This window comes from Macaca nemestrina, chromosome 6 (genome assembly GCF_043159975.1).
Source record: "Macaca nemestrina isolate mMacNem1 chromosome 6, mMacNem.hap1, whole genome shotgun sequence".
Lineage (NCBI taxonomy): Eukaryota > Metazoa > Chordata > Mammalia > Primates > Cercopithecidae > Macaca > Macaca nemestrina.
The window spans coordinates 40117559-40138196 of NC_092130.1; the positions used below are offsets into that span (position 1 = coordinate 40117559).

General features: G+C 45.6%; 1 protein-coding gene across 1 annotated transcript in view; it reads left to right on the forward strand.

Moving 5' to 3' along the window:
• Positions 1-20332: 20332 nt before the first annotated feature.
• LOC105467044 (prefoldin subunit 1) overlaps positions 20333-20638 on the forward strand; it is a 61135-nt gene continuing 60829 nt past the window's right edge. The window contains exon 1 of the mRNA XM_011716345.3: positions 20333-20454. Within this exon, the coding sequence (XP_011714647.1) occupies positions 20422-20454 (33 nt within the window). The 5' untranslated portion in view covers positions 20333-20421. The remainder of the gene's footprint in view (positions 20455-20638) is intronic.

Genomic DNA, 20638 nt, shown 5'->3' on the forward strand with positions numbered 1-20638 from the left:
CGTGTATTGTCATTGTTTACTCATGTGTTTCTCCTACTGTGAACTCTTGGAGGCTGTGGAGTGTGTCCTTTTGCACACTGTTTCCCTGCACCCAGTCCAGTCTGCAGCACACCAGAGGCTCTCCCTAATGTTTGATGCATGCATGGATGGATGGACAATTGAATAAATGAATGTGTGCATGAATAAATGGATGAATGAAATAGAGTAGAGATGAAAGTTTCAGGCTCTAGATCAGACAAGTCTGGGTTTGAATCCTCGTCATGCCATTTTCTGGTTATATAATAATCTCAGATAAGTTATTTAACCTCTCAAAGCCTCAATTTTTTTATTAGGGTTTTTTGTGGAGATTACAGTGCATGTAAAGCATTTATCACAGTGCCTGGCAGCATGGAGTAAGTACTCAATACACGAAAGCTTTTATAATTCTTAACAAGATCTGCCAGTTTTTACCTTCATGGGTCTTGTTTGCACCTCCTTTTCTAGATTTTTAGCACAGTGGGTCCTTGCCAGACTCGAAGGTTGGCCTGCAGGGCTGCCCAAGTGGGTACACGTTGGGGTCAGGCAATGTAAGTGGAAACAGCACTGGGTTTTGCTGAGAAGGGGAAACTGTGACAGGGGCCTGTCTAAAACCAGGCAAACAGGTCAACTGCCGCCCCCATTGTCTCAGGCCTTCTCTGCTGGCAGTGTGCTCAAGAAAACAGGAACAGTGTGGCATTTAAGGTGCCCGGATGACAGCCACATCAAATATGTGACCTTTTCCTAGGAAGCCTGGTTTCCATGGTGAGCTCGTTCTCAAGCCATGCTCTGTGGCTCTCAGCCCCCTCTGGAATGTGACGGCAGTGGCCCCAGCAGCTGGGTGGGGATATCTGCCTAGAGGCTGTCCCCCCAACATCGCCAGGGTGGAGGAGGAGCTGAGATAGCCCCCTGGGCTGTCTGATGCCCACACCAGCCTCCCAACCTGGAAGGATTTGCACTAAGGCCCTGACACTGCCTCCCTCTGTTCCCCTTCTCCCACACATGGCTCAAGGCCAACTGGCTGCCAGCCTGAGCAGAAAGAAGGGGTCTCTTTCTGTGAACCCCCATCTTAGACAGAGGCCCTGACCCCCTCCACCTCATCTTGGCAGCCTGAGCTTGGACAGAGTGTCTGCCTCCCTGGCTTTGGCAGAGCGTGTGCTCAGCCCAGCCCCTGCAGCTGCCAGAACAGGAGCTGAATGCCCAGTGTGTCTGCCAGAGCTTGCTAACTTCTTTCTTCTTCCTCTGAGCTATGCAAACAGAGGCTGCTGAGGAATGTGGCCGCTAACCTCCCCACCACCCGTCTCCCTCCTCCTGGGGCTTGTGTTCCCCCAGCCCCCTAGACTGGAGTCACATCAGAAAAATGTAGAGGAAGAAAGAAATCCCCCAATGTGTCATGACATTACATTTCCGCCTGGTCCTCAGAAACAAGAAAAGTTGGAAGCGGAGGGAGAAGGGGGGTGGTGTGGTCATAGCCAGAGCCCTGTGACTGCTTCACCTCCTGCCTCCCTGGGGCAGATCACCTGATCCCTTGGGGATCTGTCTCCTCATTAATAAATGGGTGCAGGTTGAGCCCAGTGGCTCACACCTGTAATCCCAGCACTTTGGGAGGCCGAGGTGGGCGGATCACGAGGTCAGGAGTTCAAGACCAGCCTGGCCAACACGTTGAAATCCCATCTCTACTAAAGATACATAAAAAATTAGTCGGGAGTGGTGGCACGCACCTGTAATTCCAGCTACTCAGGAGGCTGAGGCAGGAGAATGGCTTGAACTCGGGGGACGGAGGGTTCAGTGAGCCAATATCATGCCATTGCACTCCAGCCAGGACAACAGGGAGAGACTCCATCTCAAAAAAAAAAAAAAAAAAAAAAAAAAATGAGGGCAATTGCTTTGACTCAGATGGCAGACAAACTCAAAATCACTTGTTTGCTATCATTGAATAGCACCGATATCACTAAATTGGTAATTATTGAGTGAGTGTACTGCTCACACACACTCATTTAACAGACATACAGGGATTCCTACTTTTTTCTAGAGGCTAAGAACACAAGGGTGAACAGGACCGAGGCCCTGCCCTCCGGGAACTTGTACTTGAACAGGAAAGACAGACAATTAAGTCACAACAATGAAATGTCAAGAGAGTTGTGTTGGGCAATAGAAGGTGCCAAGTTGGCTGACCTGGTCCAAGGGTCAGGGAGGTCACTTCTCTGAGGAAGTGAAAATCAAGCTGAGGCCTGAAGGATGAGCAGTTGTGATGCAAGTGAAGAACGGGGGTTGAAGTATTCTAGGCCAGGGGAACAGCCAGAGTGCAGAGGAAGGATGATGTGAATGAGGAACCTAATTGGTGTGACAGGAATGTACACAGCTGGCTTGGGGTCAGCGGAAGAGGCTGCAGAGAGAGGCCAGGCCAGATCATGCAAGGTCTTTAAGACTGTGCCAAGGAGCTTGAACTTTATCCTCAGGGTGGTAGGGAGCCAGCCCTGAGTGTTAAAATGAGTGTGGGAGGGGTGGTATGCTTGGGTCTGTTTTGGGGTGGATGACTCAGGCTGGAGAATGGACTTGAGGGGCAGCTATAATCAAGCAGAGAGATGGGTTAGCTGGAGACTGTTGTGGTATTTAGGCACTGATGGTAGCAGCAGTGGAGAAGAGAAGATATGAATTCAAGATCTATGGAGGAGAAATGTGGAGGCTGAGAGAAAGGGAAAAGGGTCCAAGGTGGCTCTGAGTTTTAGGCTTGCATGCCTGGGTGGGAAGTGGTGCCATCTTACTGAGATGGGCCACACTGAAGGAGAAGCTGGTGCGGGTGAAAGTAGCAAGCCCAGTTTTGGCCACACTAAGTCTGAAGGCATGACTCAGAGTGAGTCCCTGAATTAATTAATTTATTTATTTTGAGACAGAGTCTTGCTGTGTCGCCCAGGCTGGAGTGCAGTGGCACGATCTCGGCTTACTGTAACCTCTGCATCCCAGGTTCCAGCAATTCTCCTGCCTCAGCCTCCCAAGTAGCTGGGATTACAGGTGCACACCACCATGCCTGGCTAATTTTTGCATTTTTTAGGCTGGTCTCAAACTTCTGACCTCAGGTGATCTGTCCACCTTGACTTCCCAAAGTGTTAGGATTACAGGTATGAGCCACTGCCCCTGGCCAAGAGACCCTGTCTTAAAAAAAAAAAAAAATGGGGGCCGGGCGCGGTGGCTCAAGCCTGTAATCCCAGCACTTTGGGAGGCCGAGACGGGCGGATCACGAGGTCAGGAGATCGAGACCTTCCTGGCTAACACGGTGAAACCCCGTCTCTACTAAAAAATACAAAAAACTAGCCTGGCGAGGTGGCGGGCGCCTGTAGTCCCAGCTACTCGGGAGGCTGAGGCAGGAGAATGGTCTAAACCTGGGAGGCGGAGCTTGCAGTGAGCTGAGATCCGGCCGCTGCACCCCAACCTGGGCGACAGAGCAAGACTCTGTCTCAAAAAAAAAAAAAAAAAAAAAATGATGCTTGCTGCTTTAACAGAAAAACTCCCAGCATTGATGGCCTAGCACAGTAGTTTATTTCTCACTCAGGAAAATCCCAAACTGGTGTTCCTAATAAGTGAGAGACTCTTCTCCAAGTAGGGTTCAGGAACAAGGTCCTTCCATCTTTTGTCTCTGCCTTTTTTTTTTTTTTTTTTTTTTTTTGAGATAGGGTGTAGCTCTGTTGCCCAAACTGGACTGCAGAGGTATGATCATAGCTCACTGAAACCTCTGCCTCCCGGGTTCAAGTGATTCTCGTGCCTCAGCCTCCTGAGTAGCTGGGATCACAGGTGTGTGCCACCATACTTGGCTAATTTTTATATTTTTAGTAGAGGTGGGGTTTCACCATGTTGGCCAGGCTGCTCTCAAACTCCTGGCCTCCAGTGATCTGTCCACCTTGGCCTCCCAATGTGCTGGGATTACAAGCGTGAGCCACTGCACCCAACGTCCGCCATCTATATTACACACTTCCAGGGTCATTGTGATGGGGAAAGGGCATGGAGGACCACACATGGGAAAGTCTATCACTTCCATCCATATTCCACCAATAAAATCTCATCATGGGATAACATCTAACTATAAGAGAAGTGGGGAAGTGTAGCCTAGCTGGGCACCCATGAGAAAGAGGAAATATGTTTTGCAACCAACTTCCCAGTCTCTAACACTGGAAGGCACAGGAGTGGATGAGATCATTTGATTAGTCTAGGGCTTGCACCCATTCATTTGTCCCTATTTGTAGGTGCTTACACAGATATAGAATAGACAGAAGTGAAGGTAAGCCACTTCCTCCCCTTCCTTATTGAAGACCAAAAGGACCGGATAGGCCTCAATCTATTTTAGTCCCTCCTGCAAGTTGAGCAAACCGCTAGGGTGAAATGATTCCACGGTAGTTAGTTTGTTGGCTCTGACACTGGCCACTCCTGCCTCTTCCTTCAGATTGGCTGCCATTCACCCTCACTTTCCTTTCCTTCTCCTCAACAAGCATTTGTTGAGTATCTGCTATGTGTTGGGGCCCACTCTGGAAATGCAGCAGTGAATGAACCAGAGGTTCCTGTATTAGTTTATTTGTGTATTGTCTCCTTTCCCACTAGAGTGTAAGTTTCATAGGTAGAATCTGTGTCTTATCTTGTCTACCACTGTACTCCTAGCACCCAGAATAATGCCTAGCACATAGTAGGAGCTCTGGAAAGAATTGTCGGATAAATGAATGGTTGAATGGAGGCCCTTTGGAAGTTCACATCTGTAATGAGTGAAAGGGGAAGAACATAAGTGACCTAGGTTCACCTGTGGCATAGTGACCTAATCTGGGTCAGGAAGTCAAGGGACGTCTTCCTCGGGAAGAGACTTTTAGATTTTTATGTATTTATTTTTTTGTAGGGACAGAGTCTTGCTATGTTGTTCAGGCTGGTCTTGAACTGTTGGCCTCAAGCAGTCTTCCCGCCTGGGCCTCCCAAAGCATCAGAATTACAGGCATGAGCCACTGCACTCATCCTGGGAAGAGATATTTAAGCCTAGAGTTATGGATGAGTAGGTGACAGGCAGATGGAAGAGCATATGCAAAGGCCTGGCATCAAAAGAGTGCGTGGAGTAACAAAGAAAGTTCAGTGTGGCTGGGGCCTAGAGGGAGTGGAGGGAGCACTGCAAGATGAAACAGATGGGCAGGCAGGGACAGATGCATATGGCCTGTGTAGAAGCCTCTATTTGTCCTGAGGGTGTGTCACTCAGCAGCTTCTTTGATATGTAGCCATTGTATTTCAGGTCATTGTTCAAACAGGGCAATTTTTGACTTTTTTATTGATTCTCACCTTATTGTCTCAATAATGTTTGAACTGGGGTCAGAATTAAAAGCTATCTGCCTGGCCGGGTGTGGTGGCTCATGCCTATAATCCTAGCACTTTAGGAGGCCAAGGTGGGCAGATCACCTGAGATCAGGAATTTGAGACCATCCTGGCCAACATGGTGAAACCCTGTCTCTACTAAAAATACAAAAATTAGCCAGGCACAGTGCCACGTGCCTCTAATCCCAGCTACTCAGGAAACTGAGGCACAAGAATCGCCTGAACCCAGGAGGCAGGGGTTGCAGCAAGTGAGCTGAGATTATGCTGCTGCACTCCAGCCTGGGCGACAGGGCCAGACTCCGTCTCAAAAATAAATAAATAAATAAATGAAAATAAAAAATGTATCTGTCTGACCCTACACCCCATGCAGAGACCTCTTTCCTTTTTTAGCAAAACAGACACTGATATTCTCTTTGCTGAAGTGGGTGGGGAAACAAACAACTGTCTCCATTTATGGAAGATCTCATTTAATTATCACAACAGCCCTGGAAGCTTGGCTAGGCATTATTGTTCCCATTTTTTAGATGAGTGCTGAAAGAAATGAGAATCTGCAATAAGGCTCAAGTGAAGTGCATCTCTCCAGACTAGAGGTTTTGAAGAAAATGCTAGTCTTTACTGGAAGAGTAACACCTTGAAATGGCACTGGCAGGCTTCAGACTGGTAGAGTTTGAGAACAGAATTGCAAGGGAGCCAACAGCCATGTGAGTCAGGTTAGTCGAGCATCAGAAAGTGCTCATCGAGGACTTCTCGGATGCTCAGCTGTGGTCACAATACAGTATAACAGAACCACGGCCTTCTGAATTCTATTGTTTTCTTTATGGCTTGCTGGGTTTCAGTGCCCTCTCTTTACCAGGAATTCTAATTTTATCTTTACCTGAGGTGTTTACATCAGAATGGCTTTAAAGTGCCAAGTGCTGAGGTAATTTTTTCTTCTCCTTTCTAGGGAAAATAATAATGAAAATTAATTAATATTAACTTCATTAATATTTTCATCTAGAGCTGCAGTTTCTAAGCTTGGTGAGCTTCTAAAAAGTGCATTCTCTGGCCCCAACACAGATCCACTGAATCCACCTCTCCAGGAGGAGGGGCCCAGGTATCAGTGCTTTTAAAGCTCTTCTGGTAATTTTAGTAATAAGCCAAGTGTGGAAGCATCACTTTAGATTAGTGTTTCTTTGGGTTTTTTCGGTTTTGTTTTTGTTTTTCGTGGGGGGTGAGGACAGGGTCTTATTCTGTTACCCAGGCTAGAATGCAGTGGCATAATCATGGCTCACTGCAACTTCAACCTCCGGGGCTCAGGTGATTCTCCCACCTCAGTATCCTGAATAGCTGGGACTACAGGCTCCGCACCACCACGTCTGGCTAATTAAAAAAAATTTTTTTAGAGACAGGGTTTTGCCATGTTTGCCCAGGCTGGTCTTGAACTCTTGGACTCAAGTGATCCTCCCACCTCAGCCTCTGTGCCCAGCCTAGAGTAGTGGTTCTTAATGTATTGAGAGTTTGGGGCCCCTTTGAGATGCTGAGGAGATTATGTTCATCCTGATCCAGAAAAATACTTGGCAGACACAACATTTAGCATACACTGCCAAGGACATCGTAGACATCCTAGGATATCTACGAAGTACCTAGAATTCCCAATGGATAGGCCAAGTCTGAAGGAACACCAAGTTTGTCTCGTCCCTGGGGAGCAGAGTCCTGGGGCTTTTTCTACCTCATTTTCTCTTTGTGCTCAGGGATTGAGGCCCTTTTCTTTTCTTTTCTTTTTTTTCTTTTCTTTTCTTTTTTTTCTTTTTCTTTTTTTTTTTGAGACGGGGTTTTGCTCTTGTTGCTCAGGCTGGAGTGTAATGGCGCGATCTTCTCGGCTCACTGCAACTTCCACCTTCTGGGTTCAAGCGATTCTCCTGCCTCAGCCTTCCCAGCAGCTGGGATTACAGGCATGAGCCACCATGCCCGGCTAATTTTGTATTTTTAGTAGAGACAGGGTTTCTCCATGTTGGTCAAGCTGGTCTCAAACTCCCGCCTCAGGTGATCCGCCCGCCTCGGCCTCCCAAAGTGCTGAGATTACAGGCGTGAGCCACCACGCCGGGCCTATTTGGATTTTGTTTTTTGTTTTTTGTTTTTTGTTTTTTTGAGACGGAGTCTCTGTCCTCCGGGCTGGAGTGCAGTGGGGCGATCTTGGCTCACTGCAAGTTCCGCCTCCTGGGTTCACGCCATTCTCCTGCCTCAGCGTCCGTGAGCCGCCGTGCCCGGCCATCTTCTAGAATTTTTATACAGGACCGCATACTTCAGATGGCAGAACACAGTGATGTGTGGCAAATATATGGACTAATAGGGTTCCTGGCCTTCTGCCCTCAGATTCTGATGTTCCAGAGCTAGCGACCTCTTATGTTTTCTGCTAATCACTGTGGTTAGAAACTCAAAGACTTGGCTGGGCTCAGTGGCTCACGCCTGTAATCCCAGCACTTTGGGAGGCTGAGGTGGGCGGATCACTTGAGGTCAGGAGTTCGAGACCAGCTTGGCCAAAACGGCGAAACCCGAGTGCCTGTAGTACTAACTACTCGGGAGGCTGAGGCAGGAGAATTGTTTGAACCCAGGCGGCGGAGGTTGCAGTGAGCCAACATCATGACACCGCACTCCAGTCTGGACGACAGAGTGAGACTGTCTCAAAACAAACAAACAAAAGGCACCACAAAGACTTATGAGGCCATGGAGACTACTCACCCGCAGCCAGCCAAGCTACGCCATCTTCTCAAACCCATGCAGAGGTATTTGACCTTAGCCAAGGGGACAAAAAGAAGTGGTAACTTTCCAACCTTGGCAACATGGTGCAACCGTATCTCTACAAAAAAAAAAAAAAAATACAAAAATTAGCCAGGTACAGTGGTGCATGCCTATAGTGCATGCCTACAGTCCCAGCAACCTGGGGGACTGAGACGGGAGGATTACTTGGGGCCGAGGAGGTCAAGGCTTTAGTGAGCTGTGTTCACACCACTGCACTCCAGCCTGGATGACAAAGTGAGACCCTATCTCCAGGAAAAAGAAAAAAAAAAAAGATAACTTCAACCTCTTCTCAACAGTGACAGCTACAATTTGTCTTGAATGAAACAGAAAATCCTTAGTGTTTCTGATCTAGAAAAGGCATAAACATTAAGTCTTGGGTTCAGCCCCTTTGGATCGGACATGCCACATCCAGTGATCCAAGCACTCCATTGCAAAGCAAGGTTGCCTTCTTGAGGTCCCTGACCACTGTTATATGGGGAAGACTAGTGGGTCACCATCATGAAGTTCATGTACTCAATGAAATGGAATCGGCCTATTCATTAGAAGAGAAATTCAAAAAAGTTGAAATTTTGGTAGCTAATGTATAAAATGAACATCTGTTTTTTTTTTTCTCTTTGTGACTGACATCTAGTACCTCTTCCTTTGATAGTTATACTGTACTCTTTTGGAAAGAGGATACCTTTTGCTTACTCTCAGTCTATGTCCTTTGAGGATGATACCCCCTAACCTTCCTGGAATGGCCATATGACCTGCACCTGCCGAACCCAGAGCATTCCAGGCCTCCGGGCCTTGTGATTATTTTGGAGACAGGCTTGTGACCCAAGCTATGCCAGGGAAATCCAATCCTGGGACTCTTTCTGAAACCCTAAAGGAAAAAGACATTGTCTCTTTCCACTGTGGAGGTTGAACTGGTCAAATGTAGGCCTGGAGTTGCTTGTGGCTACATGTGAGATTTAGCAATAAGATGGACAATCTGGGGCTTTCTATTTTAAGTAACTTTTTTGCCTACGAGGTTCTACATTTACTCATATTCTTCTGATTTCTAGAAAGAACAATATTAACTTTTTTAGTTTCTCACAATTTTGAAAACCTTTATTTAAAAACATCTGGGGCTGCTAAGGTGGGTGCCCTGGGGAAAAGCCTTAATCACCTTGTCCTAGGTATGGCTCTAAAGATGGAAAAACATTCCTCTGCACCAGTGTTTTTTGGTGCCTATTTATAAGTGTATGTGGAGTTTGTCCAGATTTCAACCCAACCCCATTGTATTCTTCTTCCTGTTCTAAAGGACCATGAACTTTCTCAGCTTAGTGAGCTGGAGTGACAGAGGCATGGATTCTCCCCTAGGCTTTTGGTTTCCTAATTTTATTCTTTTCATATTTTTGGGAGAGTCTCCACTCTTGGCTGTCACCTCTGGCATGCCCCACTTTCTCTGATGAGCAACAGGATAAATAATCCAGCCTTTGTTATGCTCTGTTACCCAGCTTCGTCTCTTATGCAGGTTTAAATCATCAGGGTTGATCAAAAATATTCACTTTCTTTGGACTTTGCATAAACAGATTGAATCAGACATGGCAAGGTGCCTGGGAAAAGCCACCATCAGTTCCTGCTAACGACTCACTTCCTCTCCCTGCAGTGTTTCCTATGACTGCTTCATTTGGTAGGCACAGTGAAAGCTCCTTTTCTGCCTAGTAAGGTCCCAGCCCTGAACTTACTTGGTCAGCAGGAAGGGGTAGCTGAGAGTTTCTTGGCAAGTGTGTCACCTGCAAAGGTTCCTCTGCCACTGGCCCTAACCTGCCACTCTGCCCCTCCTCTTAGTTAACATGCTCCCCTGCTCCAGCAATGCCAGACAACTTGTGTTTCGCTGAAGGCACTAGGCTTTCACTTGCTGTGGTGTCTTGGCTTCTTTAAGGAATATCCTTTCTTTCTTCTTTACCATATATGCCTATTTTTCTTATAAGATTTCTGGGTTGGAGGCCCCTCCCCTGTGCTTGTCTGGCTCCTGGTATTGCCTTCCTTGTGGCAGAATTGTCTATTATTTTGTAACTTTCTGTTCATTTGCCTGTGACCCCCCTACCCCTGCCACTATACTGTGAATTGCTCTTTTATTTATCTGTAGGTCCCAAATACTTGATGCATAATAACAGATAATGTAGGCATAGGTGCAACTGTATGCCTGGAACTGTGCGTTCATTATCACATTTATTCCTCATAAAAACCTATGAAATGGGTACTGTTATTACCTCCATTTTACAACTGAAGAGACTGAAGCTCTGAGAAGTTAAGCAGTTTTCCTTGGATGTCACAGCTAGCAAATGGTGGAGATGGGATTTGAAACTCTAAAGCCCATACTCTTAACCACTCTGCTAAACTTCCCCTCAAACTGAATGAACTCTTAAGATGTATCCATGTCACAAAATTGTGAAGATGAAATGACATGAATGAGAAATAGCTTTGTCAGCTGAAAACTTATGTCAGAAACTACTAATTTCCCTTGAATATCTGTCCTCTACTCCCCTTTTATGATATTTGTTGGTATTTAAATGGGCACATAGTTGCCTGTAATAATAAATGTCCTGGTCTCTCTCACAACCAAGAGTGGCCATGATTCTGTTTGGGTCAATAGGGTGTGAATAGAATCATGCCTACAACTTCTGAGATATGCCTTTAAAGGGAAAGTGTGAGCCTCCCCCTTCCTTTTTTGTCTTTTCAGCTAGACTATGAACATGGTAGTGATGAGTCATCTTGGATCTTATGGATAAGATAGAAGGAGCCTGGGAACTTTGGCACTGTGGGACTCACATACTTGCCCTAGACTGCTTATACCTGGTTGAGTGTAGTAGAGAGAACAGGCTTCTATCTTATTTTAGCCACTGTTATTTTGGATCTCTGCTATAGCAGCTGAACCTACATTCTCACTTATATAGTCTATTCACAAGTGGAAGGATTATTCTTATTATTCCTATTGAGCAGCTTTGAGACTGCTTACAGGCTATATTATAGAAATTAATTTTCCTGTCTGAGTAAAAGACATTAACATTCAACTAGTTTGTTCAGGTCAAAAAGCTGGGAGTCTTTTTGAAAAAACAGTTTTATTAAGGTATACTTGACATACAGTAAACTGAATGTATTAAAGTGTACAATTTAATAATTTCCCACCCAGGAAACCATCTCTGCCATCAAGATAATAAATGCATTCATCACCATAAAAGTTACCTCATTCTCTTCTATAATTGCTTCCTTCTTTCTGCTTCCCAGTCCCTGATCCCATTGCTTGCTGCTATCAGGCAACCACTAATCTTTTCTTTTCTTTTTTTTTCTTTTTTTTTGAGACAGGGTCTCGCTCTGTCTCTCAGGCTGGAGTGTAGTGGCATGATCACGGCTCACGGCAGCCTCAACCTCCTAGGCTCAGGTGATCCTGCTGCCTTGGCCTCTGAAGTAGCTGGCCCCACAGGTGTGCACCACTACACTTGACTAATTTTTGTATTTCCACTGATCTTTTATCCATTTGGATTTGTTTGCATTTCCTATAACCTGTAGTATGTTACTATAGTATATTACTCTATTTTGTCTGGCCTATTTTACTCAGCATACAGTTTTGGAAATTGGAAGTCATATTTGATGCCTTTCTTTCTTTCATTTCTCCTCTCCTCAACACACACCCATCCCTTCATTAAGTTCAGTAATCTTGACCTGAATCCGTCTACTTCTCCCTGTCTCCACTGCTATCATCCTCATCCAGACCACCACTGTCCCTCTCTTTGACTACTGCAGTAGTCTCCTAACTGGTCCTCCTCCTTCCACTCTTGCTCTTCCCAATCCATTCTCACCTGGAACCCACAATGTTCCCTTTCAAATGGGATCATTTCAATCTCCTGCTTGATATCACTCTGGTGGCTTCCAATCACACTCAGAATAACATTCCAATGCTGACTGTAGCTTACAAGACCTTTCATGGTTTGGCCCCTGGTTCACCTCTTCGATGTCATCTTCTACTATTCTTCCTACTAATTCATGCTCGCTTCTTTGTTTTCGTTCTTCAGATATGCGAAATCTGTGACCCTCTTAAACCCTTTGCTCTTGCTATTTATTCCCTTTGTCTGGAATGTTCTTTCCCCAGTTCTTTGCATGTTTGGTTCATTTTCATTCATTTTTTAGGTCTCATCTCAAATGTTATGTCCTCCCATAGAACTTCGCACACCTAAATAGTCTCCACTCAGTCAATCTCTAACCATGTTGCTGTTTTCTTCCTTAATAATTCTTATTGATATCTGCTCTTATTTTGTATCCTTATTGTTCACCTTGCCCTCCATGGAATGGATGCTCCATGAGGTCAGGGAGTTTGTCTCTCATTATTGCTATATCTCATGGGCCTAGAACGGTGCCTAGCAGATATTTGATAAATCTTTGTTGACTGAATACAAAAATGTATTGAGCATTATTAAGTAGATCTGAGGGATAATGGGAGATCATTATTTTAGAGTCCACAACTGTGGACTGCTTGAGCTTCAGGAGTACATCCTTGTACTAGTGAAGACTTGAGTGTGAAGTTTGTTTTTTCTATCACAGTAATAAAGCAAGCACATCATGTTTATTTTTGGGGCAAGTATCCAAGGGCTGCAACCCCTTCAGAGCTTTCAAATACAGTCTCTTCCTGTCATTTTATTTTTATTTATTATTTTTTTAAATTTTGGAGACAGAGTCTTGCTCTGTTGCCCAGGTTAGAGTATAGTGGTGCAATCATAGCTCAATGTAACCTTGAACTCCTGGGCTCAAGCGATTTTCACATCTCAGCTTCTTGAGTAGCTAGGTGCATACCACCATGCCTGGTTAATGTTTTGTTTTATTTTATTTTATTTTATTTTATTTTATTTTATTTTATTTTATTTTATTTTATTTTTGAGATGGAGTCTCACTCTGTCACCCAGACTAGAGTGCAGTGGTGCGATCTCGACTCACTGTAACCTCTACCTCCTGGGTTCAAGTGATTCTCCTGCCTCAGTCTCCTGAGTAGCTGGGATTACAGGCGTGCACCACTACGCCCAGCTAATTTTTGTATTTTTAGTGCAGACGGGATTTCACCATGTTGGTCAGGCTGGTGCCGAATTCCTGACCTCATGATCCACCTGCCTCGGCCTCCCAAAGTGCTGGGATTACAGGCGTGAGCCACCGCGCCTGGCCAATTTTTTATTTTTATTTTTTTAGCGATGTGGTCTCACTACGTAGTGAGCTATGATTAATCACAACTCTGCATTCCAACCTGGACAATAGAGCAAGACCCTGTGTCTTTAAAAATAAGATTATGGTTATTGAAATAAAATGCTAATGGATGCTTTAAAAAGTAAACTAGACATAGTTGAAAAGAAAATTAGTAAATTAGTGGAGAGAGTTGTAGAAACCTAGGGTTTAGCACAGGGAAATAGTAAGTATAAAATAGAGGTTGAGAGACGTGGATACTTCCACGTACTTCTAGTGAGAGTTCTACAAGGAGAAATGAGAGCCAATGTTGCATGAGATACTGGTTGAATATTCTCTAGAACTGACATGAATCCTCAGATTAAAGAAGCATACTCTGGGCCAGGCATGGTGGCTCATGCCTATACTCCTAGCACTTTGGGAAGCTGAGGCAGGAGGATTGCTTGAAGCCAGGAGTTCGAGACCAGCTGGGCAACAGAGTGAGACACCCCACTCCATCTCTGTTATAAAAATTAAAAAGAAAAAAAGAAAAAAGAAGAAGCATACTATGTACCAAGTAAGAAAGATTTTTAGAATATACATTTTAAGATAAAGGTTTAGGTGAATTTTTAGGTATACATTTTTAAATCTACAAACACACACACAAACACAAACACACACATCAAAGTAGAAGGGCAAAACCCAAAGACAAAGTGAATCTTAAAATATATCAGAGAAAAGACAGATTTCTGACAAAGACATGAAAAGCAGCCTGACAGAGGACTTTTTATCAGTATATAAAAGCAGAAAACTATGGAAAAATGCCTTCAATAATAATTGTCAACCTGCCAGGTGTGGTGGCTCACACCTGTAATCCCAGCACTTTGGGAGGCCAAAGTGGGTAGATCACCTGAGGTCAGAAGATCGAGTCCGTCCTGGCTAACATGGTGAAACCCCGTCTCTACTAAAAAAAATACAAAAAATTAGCTGGGCATGGTGGCAGGCACCTGTAGTCCCAGCTACTCGGGAGGCTGAGGCAGGGGAATGGCGTGAAGCCGGGAGGCGGAGCTTGCAGTGAGCAGAGATTGTGCCACTGCACTCCAGCCTGGGCAACAGAGTGAGACTCCATCTCAAAAAAAACAAAAAAACTGGCCGGGCGCGGTGGCTCAAGCCTGTAATCCCAGCACTTTGGGAGGCCGAGACGGGCGGATCACGAGGTCAGGAGATCGAGACCATCCTGGCGAACACGGTGAAACCCCGTCTCTACTAAAAAAATACAAAAAACTAGCCGGGCGAGGTGGCGCGCGCCTGTAGTCCCAGCTACACAGGAGGCTGAGGCAGGAGAATGGCGTAAACCCGGGAGGCGGAGCTTGCAGTGAGCTGAGATCCGGCCACTGCGCTCCAGCCCCGGCGACAGAGTGAGACTCCGTCTCAAAAAAAAAAAAAAAAAAAAAAAAATTGGCAACCTATAGTTCTATATATAGCTAATCTGTCATTCAAAAATAAGGGTGAACCTTTTAGATATACATTTATTTATTAAACATATATTTTTTTTGAGACAGGGTCTTGGTCTGTCACCCAGGCTGGAGTGCAGTGGCAGATCATAGCCCACTGCAACCTCGAACTCCTGGGCTCAAGCTATTCTCTGCCTCAGCCTCCCAAGTAGCTGGGACTACAGAGGTGTGCTACCACACCTGGATAATTTTTAAACATTTTTGTAGCAATGGGGTCTTACTATGTTGTCCAGGCTGGTCTTGTTCAACTCCTGGCCTCAAGCAATCCTTCTGCCTTGGCCTCCCAAAGTGCTGGGATTCCAGGCATAAGCCACCACACCTGGCCTGATGTGCATTTTTAGATATACACAGAGTATTTTCTAGGGCTGCCACAACAAAGTACCACAAACTGGGTGACTTAAAACACCACAAATTTATTGTCTCAGTCCTGGAGGCTAGAAGTCCAAAATCAAGGTGTTGGCAAAGTCATGTTTTATCTGAAACCCGAAGGAGAAGAATCCTTCTTGCCTTTTCCAGTTTCTGATAGCCCCAGATGGTTTTTTTGAGATGGAGTTATGCTCTTGTTGCCCAGGCTGCAGTGCAATGGCGTGATCTCGGCTCACCACAACCTCCACCTCCCAGGTTCAAGCACCTCCCTGCCTCAGCCTCCTGAGTAGCTGGGATTACAGGCATATGCCACTACACTCAGCTAATTTTGTATTTTTAGTACAGAAGGGGTTTCTCCATGTTGGTCAGGCTGGTCTTGAACTCCCAATCTCAGGTGATCCACCTGTCTCGGCCTCCCAAAATGCTGGGGATTACAGGCGTGAGCCACCATGCCCAGCCTGATAGCCCCAGGTTTGACATAGCTTTCTCTTTATGTCTCTTCTCATAGTCCTCCCTGTGTGTGTGTGTGTCTGTATGTGTCCAAAGTTCCCCTTTTTATAAAGACATCAGTCATATTGCATTAGGGCCCACTCTAATAACCTCATTTAACTTGATTACCTCTGTAAAAACTCCATTTCCTTCCTTTCCTTTCCTTTCCTTTCCTTTCCTTTCCTTTCTTTTCCTTTCCTTTCCTTTCCTTTTCTTTCCCTTTCTTTCCTTCCTTCCTTCTTTCCTTCCTTCCTTCCTTCCTTCCTTCCTTCCTTCCTTCCTTCCTTCCTTTCTTTTTATTATTTTTTTATTTTTTTTATTTTTTGAGACGGAGTCTCGCTCTGTCGCCCAGGCTAGAGTGCAGTGGCCGGATCTCAGCTCACTGCAAGCTCCGCCTCCTGGGTTCACGCCATTCTCCTGCCTCAGCCTCCCGAGCAGCTGGGACTACAGGCGCCCGCCACCTCGCCCAGCTAGTTTTTTTTTTTTTTGTATTTTTTAGTAGAGACGGGGTTTCACCGTATTAGCCAGGATGGTCTCGATCTCCTGACCTCGTGATCCGCCCATCTCAGCCTCCCAAAGTGCTGGGATTACAGGCTTGAGCCACTGCGCCCGGCCTCTTTTTATTTTTTGAGACAGGGCTTCGCTCTGTCACCCAGGCTGGAGTCCAGTGGTAGATCATAGCTCACTGCAGCCTCAACTTCCTGGGCTCAAGTGATGCACCTACTGCAGCCTCCCAAGTAACTGGGAATATAGATAACTGCCACCACGCTCTGCTAATTTTTTTTTTATTTTTTGTATAGGTGAGGTCTTGCCCTATTGTCCAGGCTAGTCTCAAACTCATGGGCTCAAAGAATCCTCCTGCCTCAGTCTCCCGAACTGCTAGGATTACAGGTATGAGCCACCATGCCTGGCCCAAAACCCTACTTTCAAATAGGGTCACATTCTGAGATATTGGGAGTTAGGACTTTAACATATCTTTTGTGGGGGGCACAATTCAACCTACAAAACAAAGATGAAGAGAATTTACTTATCAGAGACTCTTACTAAAAGAACCTACTGAAGGATTTCCTTTATCAGAAGGAAATTAGGCCAGGTGCAGTGGCTCACACCTGTAATCCCAGCACTTTGGGAGGCTGAGGCAGGTGGGTGACCTGGGGTCAGGAGTTCGAGACCAGCGTGACCAGCATGGTGAAACCCCAACTTTACTAAAAAATACAAAAAGTAGCCAGGCGTGGTGACACGCACCTGTAATCCCAGCTACTCGGGAGGCTGAGGCAGGAAAATTGCTGGAACCCGGGAGGTGGAGGCTGCAGTGAGCTGAGATTGAACCACTGCACTCTAGCCTGGGTGACAGAATGAGACTATGTCTCAAAAAAAAAAAAAAAAAAAAAAAAAAGGCCGGGCGCGGTGGCTCAAGCCTGTAATCCCAGCACTTTGGGAGGCCGAGGCGGGCGGATCACAAGGTCAGGAGATCGAGACCACAGTGAAACCCCGTCTCTACTAAAAATACAAAAAATTAGCCGGGCGCGGTGGCGGGCGCCTGTAGTCCCAGCTACTCAGGAGGCTGAGGCAGGAGAATGGCGGGAACCCGGGAGGCGGAGCTTGCAGTGAGCCGAGATCACGCCACTGCACTCCAGCCTGGGCAACAGCGTGAGACTCCGTCTCAAAAAAAAAAAAAAAAAAAAAAGAAAAAGAAGGAAATTAAACTCGTGAGGAAGAAGTAGTATACAAATGTGCAAAGAGAAACAATGACCAAACAAACAGTGCAGAGAAGACTCTTGCCTAAGATCATACTACGCTTAAGTAGTATAATCAGTATTTGTACTCAGGTTGTCTGACAGCTTAGCCCACGCTCTTAACTTTTATAGTCCATACATCTCTATGAGGACTGTTTCAAAAGTCTCATGAGGTAACGTACAGGACAGTATTTCAGACATTTTTTGAATTTCAATATTCAGTCACTATTTTATTTTATAATTTTTTTTTGAGACAAGGTCTCATTCTGTCTTTCAGGCTGGAATGAAATGGCACAATTGATCTCCACTCACTGCAGCCTTGGCCTCCAGGCTTCACACAATTCTCCTGCCTCAGCCTCCTGAGTAGCTGGGACTACAGGGGCATGCCACCATGCCTGGCTAATCAGTCAGCATTTATTGATCATCTATAATGAGAATCTAAGAAGGTCCCAGAGAATCAAAAGACCAGATCCTTTTTACTCTTTCTCAAATTAGGGAGGAAAGAGGTTTGTTTGTTTGTTTGTTTTCTTCCTAGAATAATTTATTCACATCCAGTATCCATTTTGTATTTTTTTTTTTCCCTGTGGGGCACTGTGATAGATGTTATAGGTACAAGTAGTGGAAGAACCATTATTCCATAGTTCTTGATTTCAAGGAGCTTACAGTCTAATAAAAATGTTTTCTAAAAAAAGGTAGAAAGTGTTATATGCCTTGAGAGAGAAACAGATGTTGTGAGGGGAGTTCAGAGGAGAGATATCTTTGCTCTGTGTGATGGGGGATGTAGTGCCCATTTGCTGAACTTTGAAAGACAAACAGGGCCGGGCGCGGTGGCTCAAGCCTGTAATCCCAGCACTTTGGGAGGCCGAGAAGGGCGGATCAGGAGGTCAAGAGATCGAGACCATCCTGGCTAACACGGTGAAACCCCGTCTCTACTAAAAAAATACAAAAAACTAGCCGGGTGAGGTGGCGGGCACCTGTAGTCCCAGCTGCTCGGGAGGCTGAGGCAGGAGAATGGCGTAAACCCGGGAGGCGGAGCTTGCAGTGAGCTGAGATCCGGCCACTGCGCTCCAGCCTGGGCGACAGAGCAAGACTCCGTCTCAAGAAAAGAAAAAAGAAAAAAAAAAAGAAAAAAAAAGACAGACAGACAGGACGACAATTAACTACACCAATGATTTATTGAGTATCTACTTGTGTGCATGGAGCTATGTTTGGAGCTTTTTATCCTGATCTCATTTATTTCTCACAATAACCCTGCTAGGTCAATATTGTCATTTTCAAATTAAATACGAGAAGATTGAAGCTCATTAAAAATAGGTGGCAGATCCTGGACGCGATGGCTTGCCTGTAATCCCAGCTCTTTGGGAGGCCGAGGCAGGCGGATCACTTGAGGCCAGGAGTTGGAGATCAGCCTGGGCAACACGGCGAAACCCCGTCTCTACCAAAACTACAAAAATTAGCCGGACACGGTGGCAGGCGCCTGTAATCCCAGCTACTCGGGAGGCTGACGCAGGAGAATCACTTGATCCCGGGAGGCAGAGGTTGCAGTGAGCCGAGATCGTGCCACTGCATTCCAGCCTGGGTGACAGAGCGAGACCCTGGCTAGAAAAAAAAAAAAAAAAAAAAAAAAAAAAAAAAAAAAGGCCGGGCGCGGTGGCTCAAGCCTGTAATCACAGCACTACAGCACTTTGGGCGACCAAGGCGAGCGAATTGTTTGAGCTCAGGAGTTTGAGACTAGCTTCGGCAACAAGGTGAAAACCTGTCTCTACGAAAAATCCAAAAATTAGCTGGGTGTGGGTGGCGCATGCCTGCAGTCCCAGCTACTCAGGAGGCTGAGGTGGGAGGATTGCTTGAGCACGGGAGGTAGAGGCTGGAGTGAGCGGCGATTGCACCACTGCACTCTAGCCTGGGTGACAAAGCAAGATCCTGTCTCAAAAAACAAACAAACAAGCAAACGTACCAAAAAACAAAACAAAAAACCAAAACCACAAAATATCCAAGTGACTTGCTCAAAGTCACACAATTAGTAAATGGAACCAGACATAAGCTAAAGGTAGACCAAGCCTTGAATCTGGATCAGGCTGGTTCCAAATTCCCTGCCCTTTCATCTCCCTAACAGTTTGTTTTGTTTCTCTCTCTTTCTCTTTCTTTTTCTTTCTTTCTTTCACTCTCTTTTTTTAAAAAAATAAAATAAATTTCCTAATTGTTTATGTAGCACTTTCTCTTAGCATAACAGTTTTTAGAGTAGGTAAACATTTCTTTTTTTCCATTTCCAAAAGTCAATTATTATCTATTCTTCTGGTTCAAATGCCAGGTCCTTTTATGGCAGAGATTCTCAAAAAAGTGATCCGCAGAGGAGTTGCACCATTAGCTCACTGGGATAGTTTGCAAAAGTGCAAATTTCCAGACCCCATTCTCAAAGATTCTGAGTAAGTTTGAGATGAGACCCAGAGAACCTGCATTTTTTTTTTTTTTTTAAACAAACGTATTCAGCCTCTCTTGAGAACCACTGTGCCTAGAAAGTCTTTGGGAAGCTTTTGGAAGTAGTAAGTTCGTCTTGGAAAAAACACTCCAGACAAGCTTTCCGGTAGTCTTTCCCAAACTGTCATGCCTGAGGTTCTGGACTTATTCTTACTGATCCCTGACAGCACAGCGACTAGCTGAAGGACTCTGATCGACTGATGAGGGTTTGACCTCATCTACATACATCCCAGTTTAGCAGCATATACTAAGCTAGCTGGCAAACTGCTTAAAGCCACATGGGAAATCTGCGCGTTGGGCTATGTCTGGAAGATGTGGAGGAGCAAGCCAGACCTGACTGGTCAGATAGTGGAGACACTGAATCCGAAACCCAAATATTTCAGGGGTTAATCAATTCTCATAGAAAGGTAGGAAGCCCGGTTAGTCCAACTCATGCGCAGGCGCAGAAGAAGGACGGATGCACAAAGTAAGGCGCGCCCTTCCCCCACCCTCTTTCAGGCCAACTCCCACTGCGCAGGCGCATACAGTGCACCAACATGGCTGCCCCCGTGGATCTTGAGTTGAAGAAGGTAAAAGAGGGTCTTGGGCAGGCGGAGGCCTTCTCTTTGGAGGCTGAGGGGACTATAGGCAAGAATATCGAGTGAGGCACGAGCCTTGCATAAGGAAGGAGGGTCCAGTGGACTAGGGAATGGTTTCCCAGAGTCCTAAGGCCGCACTGCGTCTCCGTAAACTGGGGTGGGGGGCGAGCGGCTC